The sequence below is a fragment of the Drosophila yakuba genome, chromosome X, assembly GCF_016746365.2.
Source record: "Drosophila yakuba strain Tai18E2 chromosome X, Prin_Dyak_Tai18E2_2.1, whole genome shotgun sequence".
In the NCBI taxonomy this organism is placed as follows: Eukaryota; Metazoa; Arthropoda; class Insecta; order Diptera; family Drosophilidae; genus Drosophila; species Drosophila yakuba.
Window position 1 is genome coordinate 18,850,081 of NC_052526.2, and position 22,804 is coordinate 18,872,884.

Consider the following 22,804-nt stretch of genomic DNA (forward strand, 5'->3'; position numbering starts at 1 on the left):
AGTAAACAGTCGTAGTCTCTCTACATTCATCTCTCAATATGCACTCATTGAGTCTGGTTTTCTTTGTAATTTTCTTGGGACGGATGGCGGCGAGTCAAGACACAAGATCCATAGAGCTTCACAATTCGCCTGGTCAAGTATCATTCATTGCATTGGGAAACCAAGCCAGGATATGGGAGGGACATGTTAAAAGTGCTCCTCGCAGAACTACACCGAAACCCAAAATCATCGAAACCGATGAACAAAACAAGGATGGAGTAAAAGTGCAGAGTGCAGATTTCTGAGCTGATAAAGTAAAGTTGATATAGTTCAGCAAATAAAGTAAGCTCAATAATTTGTGATCCTCATTTTGGTGACACGATTTTATTTTAATTTTACCACGATTCTTCTACTGTGGAGTCTGTTCCCATAACCACAAGGTCTGGAAGTGGTGACCGCATATTGTTAACAATTATACAATGAATTATCTACCATTGATAACAAAGGCAGAAAACAAGGCAGATAACACATATTCCGCGATCCGACGTGAAGGACCAAAGCCGACGGTGTCGCCTTGCTGAAAGCTTTCTGGAGGTAGCCAAGATCAGAGGAGCATTTTTAGAGGAGTGTAGAAAGGAGTGGGCTCACGGGGCACCAAGATTTATACACCAATTTGCCAAGTTGTATTGTAAAACTAATAAATTGTCGCCGCTAACTTGAATAATGTGTGAGAAGGGCTCTCGTTTTATATATGTGTGTGTGTAGCTGTGTTTGTGTGTGCGGGAAAAGTGTCTGTGTGGGGAAAAGTATCTGTGTGGGGAAAAGTATCTGTGTGGGAAAACTATCAGTGTGGGAAAAGTATCTGTGTGGGAAAAGTATCTGCGTCTGCCGCTTCAGAGGCGGCACAATTATTATCCTACTCGGTTGGCTGGCTTTCCTGGCAGCCAAAAGAGCGGGCCGTGGCATAACTTTTAAATAAACTTTCATAATTTTGCATACTTGAGATAACAAATTGCATGTTGCAAGTCGTTTCCGCCTCGCCATATCCCTTTCTCTCTTCTCTCCTTCTCTCTCTCTCTCTCTCTCTCTCTCGCCCTGCCGCATTTCTTCGCATCGCGTCGTCTCTTTCACTTTCTGGGCTGTGTACATTTGTTGTTTGGCTCGCAACTTGTAAACTTTAAATTAGATTGTTTCTTTCCTCAACGTTTTCATTGCAGTGTCCCCACTGTGACTGCGACTTGTGTCTCGCAGCTCCACTGACCTTTGATCTCCGATAAGACAGTCTGCCATCTATTCAATTGTAAGGTTTTAATCCTTTTTACAACCAGTTTTTAGTTAGCCATATAGCACTATTTATCAGGTATTTCAATTTTTTTTATTATGTTTTCAATTGGAATGGGAAATTTGTTTGCCTAATATCATAATATATTATCAGGTTATCTTTGATTGCAATTTAATTTCGATACCTTAAATCGCTGGGACACTTGATGTGTGTGCAATTGCTGGTGTGCGGTTGAAGTGTACTTAAATTCAGCAGATTGCAATTTAAACAGCAGCCGATTATATTAATTGCATTGCATTGCATTGCTACCAAAAACAGAAAACAGAAGGCGGAAGCACACGAAAGGGGCGTGGCGGGTTCAAAGCAATTAGCAAACGGTGGGTGGTCCATTAGTTACACTACACGCCCGCCTTGAGGCCAGACAAAAAGGCAATTAACAAAGATTTTGTGGCCAATAGTTGTCAACAGATTGTTTAATTTGTGCCAAGTGCGGCAGCAGCAGTATCAGCATTACCAAAGCCCTCCAGTCCAGCCAGCCCACCGACCAAAAGACCAAATGGCCAAATGACCAAATGACCAAATGACCAACTAACCAAACACATGCTGCGACACAGAGAATATAATGTCATATTTAACGCAGGTCCTGCGCTCCTTGCACTTGTGTCCCTGTGCACTACAAAATTTCGTTTCAACAGAGGCAAAAATATTTAATAAATAAGCGGAAATATATTAGAAAATGCATAAATACTATGGACTATGATTGGCATTTGGCATATGTGGGAATTTGTTGTTTTGGAATTGAGTAAATTGACCCTCGTGGGTCACTCCATGGGAGTTTTGTTGTTCTTTGGAGGCGCCGATCTCCCCCTGGTGATATAGAGCTCCACATCGCTGCACTGGGCAAAGTTTTTGGGGCCAGAAAACCGCAGCAAAAGTGGCCCAAGCCTCGAACCTTGAAGCCTCTTCTCTGTTCATTTTCCATATTTTCCCTGCAACACACAAACATACATATTTGCATATGCATAGAGAGAGAGAGAGAGAGAGCGGGGGGGCTGGGAACTTCAAGTGTCAAGTCGGAGACATGCATAACTGTATAGATATATATATATATAGTTGGATAGATATGGACAAAGACTGTGAAGTTCGTCGCTGTTCTGTTTCAGTTTCTGTTTCAGTTTCGGTTTCGGGCCGAGCATATGTCTTAATTTTTGACCGAACTTTGCTAAAAACCCCTCGCCCCTTCCACATTTTGTGCTGCTGTTGTTGTTGCTGCTGTTGGTGTTTGAAATAAACTTTAATGAGTTTTCTGCTTTTCAGCCACAAAAACCACTTAACCGGCACATATGCAAGCAGAGGGCTGGAAAAACGGAAAAACGGGAACAAGGGGCGTGTTGGCCATCAGCAGACGAAGCTGCCAGGGATGCTGCACAAACTTTAGCCGACTCTCAACATTTTTGGCTAGCCAAGTTAACACTGCACACATATATGCACACACATTTGGTGCCTTAAATGTATTATGCACATATATACTTATTTATAAATATATATATATATATATTTATATATATAGGCAATCACCAGCGGCTGGCAAAAGAACAAAAAAAAAGGTGGCGACTAAAAATTTGAGCGCATGTAAATTTTTGTGGTGCAGGAAAAACTGGGGCAGTAAAAAAGAGGGGGGGAAAAAAAAGAAAAGAAAAGAAAATGAATGTGGCATAAGGCTGCTGGTGTCTAACCGACATTTATGGCAAGCGAATTTCCCGCTTAGTGCTAACCAATCAACTGTGGCAAGTCCAGTTCCATTTTCTGGGCCAGCAGCTCCGGATCCACTTGCTCCGATCCCTAAACCTATCCCATATCCTCATCCATGAATAACCCCAAACCAACCCAATCCCTAACCCAATCCAATCTCGACCTGTCGATTCTGCTGGCTCTTCGTAAATGTAATTTTTGTCGTATGAGTAATGCATATACTTGTAGGCCACTTTTTTATCACTTCCCATCGTTTTTTTTATCTCTGTTAGCCAGGATTCAAATGTCACTTGGCTAATAAAGCGGTCATTCACTGGGGCGGAAAAACCGTGAAGGAAGGAAAAGGGCGAAAGGGGCTTCCCCGGAAGAAGGCGTTGCTGGTCGGCATTGTCAAAGTTTTATGAGCGGTCAAGCTCGCGCATTTCAAGCGTCATTCGCTTAATTACATTTGCCGCACATTCATTGCGACTAGCTGAATACCCTATAAAAATGGTTGAGGAGTATAAGGATGAGCCAAATATTTTTGGAGATTTTTTAGCGTATGTGAATACCCTTTCTTAAGAATTCGTTGTAATATTTTAAATATAATCTTTTTTATATATATTATAGTATTATAATTAGTTTATGTATATATAATTAGTATAATTTTTTTAATATTGAAACTTCAATTTTAGCTTGCATTTTCCGCCGTACAGGGTATTACTGGGCTCCATTTGGCATCCCCAAAATCAAATGCAATTTTTCGCTACCCAGTTTCATAACTCCCTCAATATGTGGCTGTATGGCTCCAAAAGTCGCCGCATGGCAGACCATGTACAGACATCTGTCGGTTGGTTGGTCATTTCCCAAGCCCCACTTGCTTGGCTATCCACTCTTAATTTTTTTTTTTTTTAGTGCTGTGGCCCTGCAATTACTTTGTGGCCAAAGCCAAAAACTAAATGTGAACGCGACGCAGCTGCCGTTAGCATAAAGTAATCAAAAAAGTTTTGCTTTATTGTGGGGCAGCCCACTCATCATCATCAGCATCATCATCGTAGAAGCTGCAGAAATGCCATAGCTTTCTACATTCGCTTCATCTCTATGTAGCTATTTCGACATGTATTTTTGTGGCTGGTTTTTATTAATTTTCTTCCTTTTTTCTTTATTTTTTTTCTTTGCCACGGCAGGGAAAAGTGCAACCTTGAGCGAACTTAATGCGGCACGGGAATGCAATAAAAAATTGATAAGTTTTGCTCACCGATATGTGGGGGGGTTTGTCTTAGTTTTCCACTTGGCTGCTAAACTTAATTGTACGCTGACTGGCAGCGAGGAGGAAAATAGAAAAGCGGTATGGTAGATAAAGAGAGGGAGATGTACATACATACATATGGAGTGCCGAGGCACTTTCGTATTATTCGCACGTAATTCGATGAAATTTTAATAATCCAGCTACGAAGGTAATAAAGAACTTTTGGACATGTGGGGCTGAAGGCCGTTTCCTGTCTCACGTGTGCCACTTGCCAGGGTAGCCGGGGTATGCTGGCACAGTGAGGCAGTTTGTATATATTAATATTCCCATCTAACTAATTAAACAGATAAATATATTTATAACAAGTTGTTTATATCATATTTTGTTTTAATCGCTGATTGATTGCTTACTTTGTATTCATCAATTTAAAACTACAGGGTACTTTCTTTTCCGCACCATTTCTTCATGGGGCCCAGCACCTGCAACACTTTCAACCACTGAACCACCCAACTATTCACCACCCATTGCCCCACTATTGAAACAACTTGATTGGGCTTTTGACTTGATTTCGCATTGATTGCAATTGCAATTTTAGCTTTTGGCCGGGCTGAAAGGGGCGCGGGAAATTAATTAAAATTACTTACCGACTGGCAAACATTTTACTTGATTTCTCTATTATTGGGCGCCAATTAATTTGCTTTAATTTTCGTGCCAAACAAAACACGAGCAATGCTAAAAATTTAATTAAAATTGCGCAAACAAACAAACATTCGATGGCCAGCTAGTTAGACCAGTTCAGTTCAGTTCAGTTCACTTTAGTTCTGTTCGGTTCGTTTTGGTTCAGTTTTTGGTTTAGCTCAGTTGAGTTCGGTTTATGTAGCACTTTGTACGGTGGGAATGGAGGGGGTGGAGGAGGAAGTTCTTCAGAACTCATCCTACGCCACAGAGAGCAAGTGGAGTGCAAACACATGACGCATACGCCGTGGCGGCCCAAAAAAGCGAATTTCACTTGTGGCAAATGGCAGCAAACTAAATTGCTCAAAAGAGCCAACAGGGGCACACGAACAAACACTCACACACACACACAGACGCACATAGAGTGTGGCAAGTTAAAAGCGTTTCTGGCCAAGACTGGCCAGAATCTCGGCGCTCGGCAGTCGGCACACCACTCGACACCTCCCCCAAACCGTCCACTTACTTGGTCTTATTAAAAGTTGCTGGCATTCTTGTGTTTACCTAGCACAAATGTCAAATCAGATGGAAAAATGCGCACCAAATGCAGGCAGAACGGAAGCCGAGACTCAGAACTCTAGACTCTGGACCTGGACTCCAGAACTCAGGAGTCTAAGCCTGGGCAGCAGGACTTTGGACTGAGGCTGCATCTGCCAGATACTTTTGCATTTTCCGGATACGGAAGGAGCTGCGAAAAAATGTTCAAACAAGTCTTAAACTGTCGTGGTGTGAGTTTAATGGGGCTCAGATTTTATGTAAAAGTTTAGAGGTATGATTTTGTTGCATTAACAATGCAAATGTATTTACATCAGACTTTAGTTACGAAATAGTTGTTTTTCAGTTCTCAAAATATTTATAACAAAATATCATCTATTAAACAAAACATCTATAACAAAATAACATCTATTAAACAAAACATTCATAACAAAATAACATCTATTAAACAAAACATTCATAACAAAATAACATCTATTAAACAAAACATTCATAGCAAAGTAACATCTATTAAACAAAACATTCATAACAAATTAACAACAAATTAACATCTATTAAACAAAACATTCATAACAAAATAACATCTATTAAACAAAACATTCATAACAAAATAACATCTATTAAACAAAACATTCATAACAAAATAACATCTATTAAACAAAACATTCATAACAAAATAACATCTATTAAACAAAACATTCATAACGAAATAACATCTATTAAACAAAACATGCATAACAAAATAACATCTATTAAACAAAACATGCATAACAAAGTAACATTTATTAAACATATTTAAACTATGCATTTGTCCTTAAACAAAAAGTAGTTCTATCTATATTTTTGCAATGCTTAATTTGTCATTAAATAAGTCACCGAGTAAGTTGTTGAACGTATTTCGAATTTAAGGATATTCGGCGAAAGCCATTTCTGGTGAATCCTTAGAATTTAATCCTCTGTTTTGAAACTCGCTTTTCGGCTGCCAGTCAATAAAATCAGCTCTTCAATGGCACTTGCCAACATTCCATTTCCGTCTAACGACGCTGCGATTCAACGAACTCCTGGATTGAACTGCTGCCGTAACCCCATCCTTCGTCCTTTTCTGTTGGTCCTTTTTTTCCATGGCAGCAGCCACGTGTTTCCAGTTTCGCCTGGAATGTAAACACAAAACGTAAACAAACTCTCTTCAACGCCGGCTAACTGAAATCCACCACGAGGTGGATGAGCACTCGTACTTTCGTCTCCGGCTGGCAAATCGTTTTCATTCGGCTCGAGTCCTTTCGGCCATTCGGCTGGCCGTCGGCCAGGAAATTGAGAAAGGGGCGCAGGCGCCGATGGCCAGTTTTGTAAACAGGAAGCGATAGCAAGGGCCGCCGGACTGTTCCACAGCCAACGGCAGTCCTGAAGGATCCGATTGCCAGCCGAAGGGTCCTTCGGCTGCCACCGTGGCCATCGGAGCCGAGGGCCGCCTGCCAAGTGCTGGCAAGGATTCGACTTTGTTGTGGCGTCTTCTTCAGCCGCGCAACAGTTTTGTTTGAAGCGTCAACACGTGCGGTAGTCACTCGTCTTTGGTCCTGCTACCCGAATTTTGTCAAAACTTTTGTGAAAGGACTCGCTGACTTTCGCGTAGCGCGGAAAAAATACACTTATTGCAAAGTGCAGTCAGCAATCGAAGCGAAACGAATCGAATCGAATTGAATAAGGTCTCAAGTGCTGCCTGAGTCAGAAAACACAAACAAAAATAGAGAAAAATCCAAACTACCAATTCAAGCGATTTATTAATGATTTTTGTTGTTTTTGTTGCGTGCCGGCATTAAAACAAAATAGAAAGTAAATACAGAATAAGCCGAAGGAAAAGGGCAAGTCGTTTGGCTGAATTAATCAAATTAAAAGGTAAAGCCAATGAAATTCCTCGACCAACTAATGAGAGGGCCCACAAAAACACAAACTCATGCACACACACAAACACAGAAACACAGAAACACACACAGAAAAAGCGGGGGCTTGTGTCAAAAACAAATTGCAACCGCAACCGAATCAAAGCGAACCCAAAAAGACACGAAATCAACGTAATTTGTGCTCATTATAATCAAGCAGGCAAAACAAACTCACATGCGTTTGCAGCGTTGCCTGGTAATTTTCATTAGCCAACTTAACGCCCACTTTTCAGCTCCCGTAACATACATATGTAAATATATATAAATACATACATATATATGTACATATGTAGTCTATAGCGATTTTGCCAATGGCAGGAAATCGAAGACAAAGCCAAACGTTTGTTGACTAATCGTTTCTCGATTGCATTTTAAATGGGAAACTTCGAGTGGCCGGAAACGGATGTGCAGCTTCACCCCCACAAACTCCGCCATTTTCTCAGCTCGAGAAAACTAGAATTCAAATCCAAGATTTCCGCTGCCCAGAGTGTTTGTTTGATGTGAAGTGAATGTTTGAAGTGTTTGCTTTCCTCTGTGCTGGCATGTCAACTATTTATGCAGATTTTGTTGGTTTAATAAACTTTAATAATAAAACCAACACGTGATTTAAAAATTATTAGAATTAGAAGAAAATTCGATTTATTTGCGGTACTTGCACATGGCTCATAATTTTTAATAAATGCGTATTATAAGAAATGTTAGCTTAATCTTGAAGATTATTTCAAAAAGTGTAATAAATTCAGTAAATTTAGTTTCAATTTATTACATATACAGCTTATCTTTTTATAACATAATCGTTTGTAATCGCAGTTACTACTTAAGAGTCGTGTTTATTTGCCATTTCAATTCGATTAGCCGAAATCAGACAAATGCATCTTGATAAGCGCCCACACTTGAGGCTTAATTTAATTATTATAAAATATAAATGAGTGCTTTAATTACGAGTGATTATGATAAGCGGCAGGGTCGCAACTTCCGATAATGGCCATCGTAATGGTTTTATTGACGCGGATTAGTTGGCTCGCCGCCATTGTAATCAATGAATAGCGGCGGGGGTGGAGTGCTCTTCATGCGAATATTTATGGCAAATATATTCCATCAAATTTTCATCAATCAAATGGCCAATTTTTGAGCAAACAACCGTTTCGTTTTCCTCACACACGCATACACACACGGAGCAATTTTGGTACAAGAGCAAAACAAAAAGAAGCAACAAAAAAATTTGCACAAATATTTGCCAACAATTTCGCCGAACAGCGTCGCCATCAACATCATCAGTCTGCCGACAATAAAATCAAGCTGGCAATTTATTTTGGGATTTTTTCCATGTTTTCCATGACGCTCACACTCCGAATATAGCCAAACGAAATCAAAACGAAATTAATAAAAAGAATTTTCATAACAATTTTGCCGCGCTACATTCGCATGTAGAACTCACTGCACGGCTTCCTACTTTCCACTTTCTACTACCATCATACCACCGTCGAAATGGAGCTATTGTCTGTCGCTGGAGTTGCCAATCAAGTTGCATTCACCAGGAGCAAACGAATCCTGCATCGACACAGGCTTAGAGTCCTTTGTGCTCACTGAGCTCCTCGGCACAACAGCACTTGGCTGCCATTTATTTCAGAGTTTATTTGTAGTTTTTCGAGAAAGTTAATGGCTGTGAGATGTCCGTTTTCATAGGATTTACATTTTGCGGTCAAACTCTGATTTTTGCCAGAGCAAATATGCCTTCGAAATTTTCATTGGCTTTCTGTGTGAGTTATTTTGTCAATTTGGGGTCAAGTGAAGGTTTACCTTTTTTGCATTTGATTTATAAACGAAATTATTCAATTTAACCTGATAACCTTTTTATTAATTAGAATACAATTTTATTAACCTAATTGAAATGCGTGTAAATAGAAAATATTGAAAAGCGTGTATAAAATTGATCCATTCAAAACATTGTGTGAATTATAAAATTATTCGATATATTATTAATGAAATAAACTTTATAATTATCAATACAATATATTCGCCGTTTTTAACTAAGCTAAAGCATTATTTGTATTTATTGCGTTTGTTTTTTTGTGTTTACATAGAGATTTAATGTTTATAAAAGAAATATTTTTGTAGGAATGGTGCTTGATTGAAAATTTCAACTAAAATTGCCATTTAACAAATTAAATTCTGCAGCCGCAGGAGGGATCAAATTTATTTGAACAACTGGCAACTGGAGTGCTTTCGATTTGAAATTTTGACCTGCTGTGATAATTTCGAGCTGTATTACAAATGTACTTCCAACGCAAAATGGTTAAATGGTAAAATGGTAAAATGGTAAAATGGCTAAATGCCACCTTTTTTACCCTTCGGCCCTTTTGTTCGCTCTTTTTGGCCATTTGCGTGTTCATGACGCAACGTTTGCGGTTGTTTATGTTTTTGAGGTCGCATATCGTGGTTGGCCAATTGTTATGCGCATTTCGTTTAATTGCACACACTCTCATACACCCACTCACACACACTCACACACACACACACACACGCACGGGCACTGGAGGGTTTTGTGGTGACATCCTCGTCGTCATCGTTATTTCGTCCGTTTAGGTGTTAATATTTCAATTAGCAGTCGTTTAGGTTTACGTATCGCCAGGAATTTCCCGTAATGCTTCACGCAACTGTTACGCCAAAAAAGCTCGTAACGCACACGCCATGTGCGATATGGGTGTATATTTATTTGCTTTTTTTTATATTTACTCTCAGAATATTTAGCTTAGTTTTACAACTGATTTCTGTTGCGGCCAGGCAGTTAAGGTTGCCGCATTTTATAGTAGTACATCATCTGGGCGATCTGTGGCCAAGTGCTAAATCCAGCGTAAAATGGCCCAAAAAGTAAGTTGAAGCGAAGCCAACAAACTAGTTGGCTCAACTTGGCCGGAAAGCGAAGTTCTAAGGCTGCCGTCGGAAAATGTAATTAGTTGCGAAAAATCCTGGGAAAAACTGTAGGAGTAAAGGATTCAGTTTTAAAAGTTTAACTGCAGATTTACTGCGAAATTTCGCGTACAAATTATACTCTCGTAACTATACAAATTCAATGAAAATACTCTTCGAAAATAATTAAATCTCTAAATTATTTGCGAAGCAAGCACATAAATATTTATGTAAATAATCTCTAAGAACAATAGGTATAATCGTAATTAATCCCCAAGCAAGTATTCACAAAACTATCCAAGAAACAAGGCACTTCAATATAATAGTTTGCTTTTGGGCTCAGCAAAAAAAAAAAAACGAAAAAAAAAAAGAAATGAACAATTTATTTGCCATATAGCATTGTAATCTCAATTTGCAACTAATAGTACGATCTCTTGAGGCCGTTCTTGCGGACAATGTTCTTCTGGTCGACTTATTTGCAAATAAATTGATTCCAAACTGAAATAATTGCGTGCGGTGCGGGCGAACAAATAAATGAAATGAAATGAATGAAATGAAATGCAATGGAATTATTTGATCCCTTAAGGAAATCGGCATGCATAGCCAGTGTAATGCATATATATATATACAACTATATATATGTATATCAAATACATTTATATATATATACATATATAGTAGATTTTAAAACATTTGCTTATCATTTTTATTATGAGTTGTAGGCGGCGGGGACAGAAAAACTTTTCAATAATGAATATGCAACAGTAAATGGCCAGCGAGAGGTGGTTTCACAGTGTGTGTGTGTATGTTGTGTGTGTGTGTTGTGTGTGTGTGTGTGTGTGTTGTGTGTGTGTGTAGTGTGTGTGTTGTGTGTGTGTGTTTTTTGAACATTTTAATATGCATGGCAGGGCCCGACACATTGTGAAAATGAAAAGAACAAAAGCTGGCGGTGTGGCGGCGGCAGGGGTTGGATTTTCCACTGGGTTTTGTGGGCAAGTGGGGATCGGAAAAACCCAAGAGTGGGCAGTGGGCAGGGGGCAGGTGGGGGGGAAAGAAAAATCGCCGGCGGCAAACGAAATAAATTTGTCAGCCATTGCAATATTCTTCTTCGCGGGCCGCAAATGAAACTGGAATGGGATGGTTTGCTATGGAATGGAATGGTATGGAATGGCTGTGTGGACCTGGTCAATAAATAAATATGCAAAAGTAAAATATATATATATATATATATATTTATATGGATACACGTATAAATGCAGCGACTGCAGGCGGATGAAAATGAAAATGCAATGCATACAAGGCTGAAATTGTGCATGAAAAATATGAAAAGACATTTTCGGTTAACGTAACGCCCCGCACCGCCCCTCTCCACCCCACCCCCCGCAAATGCCCAGCATCCTGCACCGCCAATTTTTGCCAACCTTTTGCCAAGCTGACAATAAATGTCATTTAGTTGCGGGGAAAAATGGTTCTGGAGATTCTGCAGCTGCTCAGCTGCCCAGCTGCATGGCAATGCCAATAAAATTTATTTAAAGCAAATTAAGGATCCAATGGCCTGCGAATGATTTGTGTCCTCCCCGTTTGGAGTTCGAAGGACCTGCGTCCTGTGTCCTGCGTCCTGCGTCCTGCGGCTAATCGGACACATGCAGATATCCCTGGGGATTAAGTTTCATTTACAAGTTAAGCCCAATTGTCAGTAATCCGAAATTAAATGTTTTCAATAATTCAGGGCTTTCATCGTGGCGTCTGCCATTTGCCCAATCATTTGAGGCAAAGAAGAATGTCAAATTCACATCGTTTTTATTGTCACATATATATATGTATAAAAATATATAATATAGCTCTGTTAAAATAATATATTCGTACATATGCGGCGTAGACTTAAAGCCCCAAAAAGAGCGATACATTTAAGTCGGCAACTTCGGAAAACATCTCAATTATTTATGGAATAAATGCAGCTCGATTGTGCTTTAATTCTGGGGGATTTTAAATTCGTTTCTCTGACATAAAAGCAACTTATTAAAATTCAAATAAAATGTGTAAACTGTGCGACAAATGCCTGAAATGCTAGATAAGTCTGCATTCAAATTGCATAATCTGTTGCCATTGTTGTGCGTTGTGCGTCTTCGTGTGTCTTCGAGTTACTTTTTTGTTGCACAAAAAGTTAATTGAGAAGTGCAGTTTAATTTTTGGCCTACTCGTTTTTGGTGTGCCAAATCGTACAGCAATAGTTGGCCAAATGAATTTCACTTATCGTAAGAGCCGGATCAAATGGAATGCAGAGTGTTTTGTTTTGTTTTGTTTTGTTCTATTTTGTGTTGTTTTGGTGAAAAATGGACAATCTGACAAACTAGTTTCAACGCAAAGTTGTTCAATAAAGACCTTTAGTTTTAATTTGTTTTCGTTGCACTTTATGAATTTCGATCGTTGTCCATTTTTATTTTATTTCTAATATGTATGCACAACGAAAACATTTTTATTTATTTGCCCATACATAACAAATTTACAAAATTGGTTTCTGAAAATATTTGTTTTCCACTTTCCTTGATTCGTTTGATGCGATATTTTCTGTAATTATTTTTGCTTATTTAAAGGTAGCATTATTATTGAATAAATAGTGTGCAGGTGTTAGAGACAGGATATCTTTATAATTCAATATGGGTGTATTATTTTGCCAAGTTTGAGTGATTTATTTAACACTCGTTATTAAAATTGAAATTATTGAATTATTTAATTTCGGACAATGGCTTCATTAGCTTCGATCTTTGATTAACTTGGTGCCCATACGCAAACTTCGCACAGCTGGGGTAAATTTCAATTACGTCCGTGACATGACGTAAATTAAGGCAGAAACGTCTAAAGGCCCGGTCAAAACAGGGGCGGGGAGCGGGGAGCGGGGAGCGGGGGGGGTGTAACGCTTGATTTGCTCTGACATAAGTGGAGGTCCTGTTTGGAGTTGTTGGACTGGCTGGTCGCCTTATTGTTACGCCTACAACGAAGCCATGCCGGCATTCCTGGCATTCAACATTCGCCATTTGCTGCTCGAGGTTTTTCCAGCCATGTCTATGTGGTCTTTTGCCTCTTTATGTGTGTTCTGTGGCTCTGCCTCTCAATGTGTGTTTGTGTGTGTGTGTGTGTGTGAGAGAGTGTGTGTGTGTGTGTTGGCCAACAGCGACGAGTGCATGTTAAGTGCCTTATTATCCTGTTTATGTAACCGTGCAGTTTTGTCCGGGCGAAAGAGCGGTCACATGTCCCGCTGCCGTTTTCCCGCTGCCGTTGTCCCGTTTTCCCGTTGTTTTCCATTTTCATGTTTTATTCAGGCCTAGTTTACAAATTGTCGCAACGGCTCTGTGGAACGTGGCTAGCACGAAATGAATATTTTGAATACAAATAACTTAAAGGCGGACATTTAGAATGGCACAAGCACTACGAACTCGGACTCCAAATGGCTCAATTCGCCAAACAAAATGAAACAAAAAAAAAAAACAAAAAATAACCAAAAAAAAAAAACGAGTACAAAGAGTACTTGTTGCCCATGTTTTTTCCGCCGTCCAAAAGTGGACTTTTCGAGTAAATAATTCCGATGCCAGTATAGTTTCAAGTTCACTTTCGACTCTATCATGGAGCAACTTCAAGCCGACCGAATTTTGAGGTTTCCGAAAATGTTTCTACTTCTGCCGGCAGTCTGAGCTTAATTAAAGTGCCTGCTTATTACACTTGCAGGAAGCTGCACAAGTTAAGCACATGTTAATAAAACTAACCGACATTTTCAAATTAACTGCAATGCTGGGTGCTGTTCCGGAATGTGGGAAAAAGTTTTTGGTTCATTCAATGGCTATGATATATTTTCTAAAAAGTTTTTCATCATGACAGGGCTGCAAATGGTGTTACAGCATTTGAAATGCCAACTTTAAACAGTTAATTACCAATGCTAAACATAACATCACTTTTTGAAGGATTTAGGAAAATTCATTTGGCTCCATATTTACATATGTATTTTGTAATTGTACATCATTAATATTGTCAAGAAAATTGGTCAAAAAATAGAATTACCATTTTTGAACACAGTTCGATAGAGAATTGAAATACAAAGTCAGCGATATATGGCATTTAATATTCAAACAATTATGGTTAAAAACTGAACATTTTTGAATAAAAAATCAGTAAAATAAATTTTCATTATTTCTTAATAGTTTTTCACTATTCAGATAGCCTTAGAAAACCACTGTTTATATTTAAATAGTTTAATATTAATATCCATGATGTTTTACTTTCGTTTGCTATGAATATAAAATCGGATTGCAATCTGAAGAAGTTCTTTTGTTGTTCCGCGAGCTCTTTGGGAAATCGCAGTTTGTTATACGGAAATCCTGAATCGCTGATCGATTGCAGTCCTCACCTTTTCCCATTTCGATTAGCAGCTGCTGTAAAGTTTTTACCCCTAACCAAGTTTCTAGGGGCAGCGTACTTTGCCATACTTTTCCGTACTTTTCCGTAATTTTCCGTACTTTCCACCGCCCAGCCGTGTGTATTTATCATGATTTAGATCCGTACGCTGAGGAACTTCGAAGTTTGCAGCTAGGAGTTCGGAGTTCTGAGTTGCGATACTATGACCATTGGCATTTCTATCTCACTCACTCGCTCTCTTTCAAGCACTTTAGTGCAGGCTAATTACAAAAAGTGAAAACACAATTCATTTTGCTTGTGGTTTATGCGATTTCCTTGCTGCCCCACCATCCATCGGCCACCGGCCACCGGCCACGCCCACTATTCCGCATTTTTCCGCCCGTCGTCGCCGCCTTGCAGCGTTATAAAAATGTTTATGGCTGACGTTTGCTGGCATAAAAATGCGAAGTTGCTGCCACTGCTACCGTTGCGAATGCGATTACTTGACGACCAGAAAGGTCACTCAGCCGTGGCCATTGAAGCCATTGTTGTTCTGCTTGTTGTTTGCCGTGTCCTTGCTGCCACACCACCCACCATCTATCACCCCACTCACTCATGCGTGTGTGTGTGTGAGTCGTGTATTTACGGCATTGTGTTTGTTAATAACATTTGCAGCGAGTGCATTCCATCTCTGACGTAATGCCCCCGAAGGACTAGACCCCGCACCTTGCATCCTGCGCCATTTAATGGCCAATACAAGTCCTGCCGCATACCCTGCCCCCAAAAAGTTGATAGTTCTGATGAAAGTGGGAAATATTTTAATTAAAACATACAATAATATGTATAAGCTCGTAAGTAAATAAAACAAGACAATGAGTACATCGTCCATTTGCATATTACATGTATTTTTAAATAAGGCCCTTTACAGGGTACTCGCTTAGTTCAGACACCACTCGAAACTGCTCGTGGCCATGTTGTTCTAATTAATTTAAGTTCCTACCCGCAATCTAGGCACCGTTCACTCATTTTCCATCGCTCTTCTGGCTTTCTTTGCAGTACTTGGCCGTGCAATTACGCAGAATGCCGTTTGCCTTTTAAGTTGCATATTGTTCGGCGATCGAAGGAGCAGTGGGCGCCGTGCACTGCAGACTGAAGCAGAGCGGATTGCACTGCACTGGACTGGAGTGGAGTAGAGCAGCGGAAAAGCGCGGAAAAGCGGAAAAACGAACGTTAAGCAGGCGAGAGGAGGCAAGGCGAAGCAAGTTGCGGTGCGGCGAGGTGAGGTGAGGTGGAGAAGAAGTGCCACTGACAGTGGCAGTAAGTTACGGGCCAAGTTTCGCCGGAGTCGCCTTGTCGCTGGCGCAACTGGCATAACTCAGTGCTGATGAAATATGGAGCTGCTGCAGGCCCTCTGCTGTACGCTGCTCCTGCTTTTGGCCCGGATGCAAGGTGAGTCCAACACTCCTCAGTTCTCACCCCTTACCCCTCACCCCTCACTTCTCAGTTCTCAGTCTTCAGTCTCGTAGCTGCAGCGTGACATGTACCCTGCCATTTGGTTAATATTTGCCCGCTGTCAGCGCATCCGCTTTGATCTAGTCAAAAATTGAATAATTCGTACCCATTCCAAACATTCTACCATCCATCCACCTGCCATCTACCATCATGCCATCCGCCCAGCTGCCACGCCCCTTTGGGGTCAGTGTCAACCGTGTCAACGATATGCGATATGCAAATTTTCCACATCAACCTGACACGAGCTTGCATAACTTGCAACACAGCAAGTTGGGAAAACAACAAGTAGAACATCGGCATGAGCAGCAGCAATAACAACATTAATGCACTCGAAGAAAATAGTGCAAAAATTGAAACATACACCTTACACAGGGCTTATGTGTAAAAGTATGACTTTAAAAGTAAAATTTTCCCGACCATAGAAGTTGTAGGATTATAAAGTAATGCTGTTATATATTTTATTTATCTAAAGTAATGCTGTTTTATATTTTATTTATTTAAAGTAATGCTGTTTTATATTTCATTTATCTAAAGTAATGCTTTTTTATATTTTATTTATCTAAAGTAATGCTGTTTTATATTTCATTTATCTAAAGTAATGCTGTTTTATATTTCATTTATCTAAAGTAATGCTGTTTTATATTTAATTTATCTAAAAGTTCGATACATGATTTGTTGTTATTGTTTGTAGCGTTGTCCTGGGTCCACACTTTTTTCTGCAGTGCATCAACTTGCAGTCACGTCCTCCGATAAGCTTCCTGTGCATTTGAGGCTAGTTTCTGTGGTCTGGGAGTGCCGCCGCCTGCTGTCTTATCAATGCCACAGATCTGTCATCGTAAATTTAACATTAATTGCGAAGCGGTGGCCCAAAACCCTCAGTGCCTCAGTGGCTCAGTGGCTCAGTACCTCAGTCCCCTTGGCACAGATAATGAGCAACAGAATAAATAAATAAATTGCGGCTAAGATTCGGAGAAGCCAGTCCAGCTCCCAAATTACCAGAAGCGGATGCAAGTGGCCCAAAAAGTTTGCACATTAATCGAGGCTACTTAGGCCAAGTTGCAAGAGGAAATCAGTGGGCATCTTCATTTGCATTTGGAAACTCAAATCGATAGATGCAAATGCGTAAAAGTTTTAACCGCATCGCGAACCAAAAAAGAATCACATTCCATTTTAAATTTGATCAAATTTGAAATCAAATGAATGGCTATTGGTCTGTAGAAATAGTAAAAATGACATTTAGGCTTTGGCCAAATCATAAATTAAAGTGAGCAGAACAATTGTAAAACTCCTCAGGAAGAAGATATATATTCAGACAGCTTGGTGATTTCTCAGCCAAATTTAGGATAAATATAGCTCTCTGTCTGCTGAAAAGGTGATTTAGAACTTAAACCATTGGCTATGACCTACAGACTCTCAACCGACACTCATAAAAGTTGCAGCTGCTAAATATTTACTTCCAGAGGCCGCCATAACTATGAGTCGACTTTAAGGCCCATACATACATACATACATATGTACATACATTTATACAATTGCATATATATAATACAACTGTATAGGTGCACTGCATTTCATACTCGTGCAATATATAGACAACTATATAGCCGTCGGCCGCACGAAAATTCAGCACGTTGAAAAAGCATAGAGCCAAAAAAAAAAAAACTATATATACTACTATAAGTATATATATATGTATATATATGGGAAAAACGAAAATATCACGAAGATGAGGAAGACGAAAAAAAAATGCAAAAAACAGGAGGGAAAAAGAAATGTTCATGCAATAAATTCACGTTGAAATTTTGCAATAGTTGCGTCTGCGAGTTGCAGCAGTAAACGCTCGAGGAGAAGAGGAAGAGCGGAGCGGCAGCGGCGTCGGCTTGTGGAAATAAAAAGGGGGTGGGGGTGGCGAGAGACCCTTAAGCCCAGCCAGCCCCCTAAAAAATAAACCCCCCCCTCCCTCCACAGCCCCCCCCGAACAGCCAAACCATCCGACTTTGAGTTGAGTGGTTCCTGCTGCTGCTTAATTTTGCAGCACCTCCTGTGCTTAAGTAAACTTTTCCATCCTTGCGGGTGAAAGGGGGGGGGGGGGTGGGTGGGGCTGTTGCAGGTGGCCAAAAGGGGGCGGTGGGCGGATGGGCGGATGGGCGGTTGGGCGGTTGGGCGGCTGGGCGTACTCGGCTGGCCAGCGATAAGCAGGCCGCTCTCTGCACAATTTTTGTTTGCCCCATTCGATTAAACTAAACATAAATTTCATGGACGATAAATCAGCCGTGAGCGTTGGGACAGTTGCACCTGCAGCTTGCAACCTGCCGCTGGCCCTTCCCCGCATCCCGCTCCCCACTCCCCGCTCCTCCGCTCCTTGCAAAAGGTTGGTAGCTTAACCCATGATCTCACCTCCTCACCTCCCCTGGCACGTGTGGGAAATCAAAAGAGTGCAGCCAGACGGGCAGCAGGAGATGGAATCTCCTGCAGTTGGATGCTCTCCATCTCCTCAAGGCTTAATAAATTAATTCGCTCTCAGCGCGATGCATCTAAATAATACCCCTTTTTATTGGGCATTACACTAAACTGCAGCCCCTTTTAGCGACGTCCCTGCTGATTTGCCGCGAAAATCAAATGGCGAACGCGAAATTGAAGGAACAATTTCTAAAATGATTTTTGCTTGGGTCGCAGCTGCCGCTGTCGGTTCGTGTCGGAAATAAACAAAATTCCAAAGTGGCAAGCAACTGCCAGCCAAAAGTTAAATGCCCCCAAAACAGTGCGTTACGGCAGTGTAAGGCGCTGCTTAGAATTTTGCTATCAAAACAATCAAATTATTATTTCGACCATCAATTGTAATTTTATTATTTTGATGCTACACTTGGGTATAGAATTACAAGTTCTTATGAAGTTCTTTTCTTTAATCTTATATCTTACTCTTACTATTTTAAAAATATTTATTAATATTTATTAATCAAAAATCAAAGCAATTGCTCCAAGTGCCAGCTTTGTTTGTCGAATTTCCATATTTTTAAGAAGCTTACTTCATCTGCTAGCAGTTTTTAAGTGGCTATCGAGCCCTTCTTAACCCTAAAGTGCTTTGGTATTGCCTAGAAGGTTATGACTCAATGCCGCCCTTGCTAACTATAACTTATTGCCGCTTGACTATAAATATAAGAAACACAAAATAGTTGCTTCTTTTAGTGCAGCTTACCTGCTCTTTTTTTTTGTTTGGCTTATTCTGTAGTCCTATAAATTTTTGCACATTTTTGGGAGTCTGGCTCACCAGTCGGCTACGTAATGTGGCACGTAGCAAGCAGGGGAATGGATCTTCGGTCATTCGGAGGGGGGTGGGGGAGAAATGGGGGTAGGCTCCAAAGTTTGTTAGCTGCTGTGCAATGGCTAAAATAAGAACAACAACAGCAACAGCATTGCTACCTCTGTCTGTGTATTTGTTTCTCTGTGTGTGTGTGTGTGTTAATGCTAAATTAAGTTGCTGCACGTCGAAACATATACGCTGTTCTCAACGTATATGTGTGCGTGTGTGTGTGAGTGTGAGTGTGTCTGAGAGAGGTTGGTTTTTCGGAAAATGGGAAAATCGGTGGGTGGCTGTGGGGCTTGTATGCTCGACCGCCGGCAGGCTGTAATCCCAAAAACATTAAACTGGCCGCGTCAGGACATTGATTTTCGCTTTTGCCCAATATTTAGCCAGCTCTGCTCCTTATCTGTGCATGGTAAGCTCCTCCGCCACATACTATATACATACATATATCTACTATATATGTAGGTATATATACGGACTTATGTATGTGTGTGCTATATATGTGTGTGAATGGTGCTGCTTCTTTTTCATCTCCATTCTGCTTTTGTGCAAATGAAAATTCAATTTGAAATGGAAATTATACTTTTTCTTCACTTATTTTCGCATTGTTATACTTGTTGTTGCTTGTTTGTTATTCTCTCCCAGCCAGTGGTTCCTGTTTTTTGGCCTTACTTCGGATTTTCCTGATTTTTTAGTGTGTGTGGGTGTGGGTGTGTGTTGCATTTGAAAATCGTTTTGATTTGCTGTTTGCGAGTGTTTGTGTGTGTGCTGAGCAGACTTCAAAATAGCAGATGGAAATATGATTGCGAAATGTTGTACACGGTGGGAAACGTTATGAAAACTATCTCCAAAAACATTATAGTTATTGTTGCATATTATTTATGCAATTTATGTAACATACTTCATACGTAATATACGCAATATTACGTAGCCGCCGTGTTGACAACTAAAAACAATATTTACATGTCTTGTTTGTTTTTAGATTGTAATTGGCTTGAAATGTTTTATAGCAACTTTTTACGCACATAAATTAATCGGCTTAAGTCACATTTAATTACACAAATTACGTATACGCACTGATTGCATATATGAAATATTTTCTCGTTGTGTGCATTGCTCTTTCGTGGGCTTTATCTTTCAACTTTTTTGTTTTTTTTTGTAAGTGCTGTAGGAGTTCCAAACAATTTTCTCGTTGTGGCAATTCAATTGCTGCCCAAACAATGTCCAGATATTTCTCTTCACTTTTGAAATTGTTTATTTATTAAGTTAATCAGGGAGAGCTGCGACGGTGATGGGGAGGGGGAGGGGGAGGGGGTGAATGTGGTGGTGCTGGTTGAGTGGGTGGTTGGTGACCTCTCATGCATGGCCAATAATCCTCGAATGGAGACATAAAACAATGGCCGACGAGCATAACATAATTTCCAGCACTTAACCATGGCCAACTGCTGAACTGTTGAACCTCGTCGCCATCCCCTCTGCCATCCCCTTTGCCACCATTTGGTGACACCCAGCCACCCCCTCGCACCAACCCACCTCCCCCCCTTTGTCCTCTCATCCGGTTTTTGGCCTCGGTCGAAGTCCAAGCGGGTCATGCATTTTTCCGCTTCGCTTGTTTTCAAACTGATTTCAATCTGTTTCTGCTGTCTTTCGATCTTCCTTCCTTCCGACTTTTCCGACTCCGCCACGCCCCCGCGGGACCACACCCCCTCTTTTTGCCGTTTTTTTTCTCCTTTTGTTTCATTGTTGCCGAAAAGTCGTTGTTTTTCTGCTTCTGTTGTTACTGTCGCTTGGCCTGTCGGTCATCATCATCAGCCTCATCGTTGGCATTTTGCTTCCAATTTGTGGCCAGAATTGAAAGAGAAAACAACCCTTCAAGACGAACCCCTGGCCCCTCTCCTCTGAGCTCTGACCTCTGACCTCTCACTCCTTCCACTTCGAGGTCCACAAATCGCTAAAGTTGCCACGCCTTGCGCGCTAATGAAAACCAACTGCCAGTTGTTGTCCACGGATGGCATTTCGCCTTTTTGTTTTCGAGCTATTGAAACATCAGAATAATTCATTGTAGCCATTGTATACTGTCAATTTTAGATACTGACTGTTAGCAGAATTCTTCCCAACCTGCCAGTTACTTGATCTATAAATCTAAATTTACATAATTTAATAATTATGATCAAGAATATCATTCTATAAACCACGATCACCTCACGCACTTAGCACATTAGTTATGTGAGCACATTTCCAGCAAGGGCATTTTTGTGGACGGACTTTTCTTGAATGGAGTTTTACTCATTCCTTTGCTTTCTTCATCATTTGGCATTTCTTTTCTTTTTTTATTCGGCTTGAACAATGAAAATTAGCAGGAGAAATAATCAAGTGCAGTTTTAATTTGCACAATGCCCCAGCTCTCTGTAGCTTTTCCAACTCTTCCCCCTTGGGCTTTTCTCCGCCATTTCGCCGGGGCCTTCACTCCCCTTTTGCCCAGTTTTTCCTATAGCTTTTCCCATTTCCCCGCGGAACCAGCGTCATCTTCTCGTGCCGAAACAAAGGAATCGCAGAGACAAAGAACCGCCAGGACGCTTCTTTCTTTCTCTTCTTGGCGCTTTTATTCCCGACTCTTTCTTTTTTTTTACTTATTTTTTAACCCCACACTGCCCCGGAATTTTCGCTGGGGTTTTTTTTTTTTTTTTTTTTTTTGTTATTTTGCTGTCTTTCTGTTTTGGGTCCAGTGCGGTCACAAATAATTGGCCCGATGCCGCTTTGACGTTTAAATTTTATTGAATGGCAGCTGCAATTGGCAGTTGGCAGTTGGCAGTTTGCTGGCCGAGAGTTTCCAGTTGAGTTCTAAGCTCGCTTAATTGTTCCCAATGGCTGGAACAATGGCATGGCAACAATGGCTGTGGGGAGGTGCGGGGGCGTGGCTCTGAAGCCTGCATAATTCTTTTACGCCTCATCGATGGCAGGGGAGGGGAGGGGAGGGGAGGGTGCAGAGTGTGCAGAGGAATGAAAGAGCATTGAAAAACTTGGCTAATAAATGATCCCGGCCAGACATAATAATTTTCCCAACTCCCCATTATCCTGCACTTGTGTGTGTGTGTGTGTGTGTGTGTGTGTGTGTATGTGTGAGCTATGGCATGTATGGAACACAGACACACACACACACATGAGCATTATTCACGCCTCATTTGGCCTTTGCCTTGGGCTTCGGGGCTAATTTGCCTTTAAAAGTGCGACAGCATTTTACGCTTAATTTGGCATTGATAACATTTCGCCCAAGACACCTGTTGTAT

General features: G+C 40.6%; 1 protein-coding gene and 1 long non-coding RNA gene across 2 annotated transcripts in view; both read left to right on the top strand.

Annotated features, from left to right (window-relative positions):
- Window positions 1-700, top strand: LOC26534666. Its single transcript, XR_001453867.3, has 2 exons — window positions 1-321; window positions 400-700. It is a non-coding gene; the product is annotated as an uncharacterized LOC26534666 (long non-coding RNA).
- A 6,281-nt stretch (window positions 701-6,981) lies between these two features.
- The window catches only part of LOC6525948 (carbonic anhydrase-related protein 10), a 50,401-nt gene continuing 34,578 nt past the window's right edge, over window positions 6,982-22,804 (top strand). Inside the window, exons 1-2 of the mRNA XM_002101732.3 lie at window positions 6,982-7,361; window positions 15,758-16,150. Of these exons, the coding sequence (XP_002101768.1) occupies window positions 16,093-16,150 (58 nt within the window). The 5' untranslated portion in view covers window positions 6,982-7,361; window positions 15,758-16,092. The remainder of the gene's footprint in view (window positions 7,362-15,757; window positions 16,151-22,804) is intronic.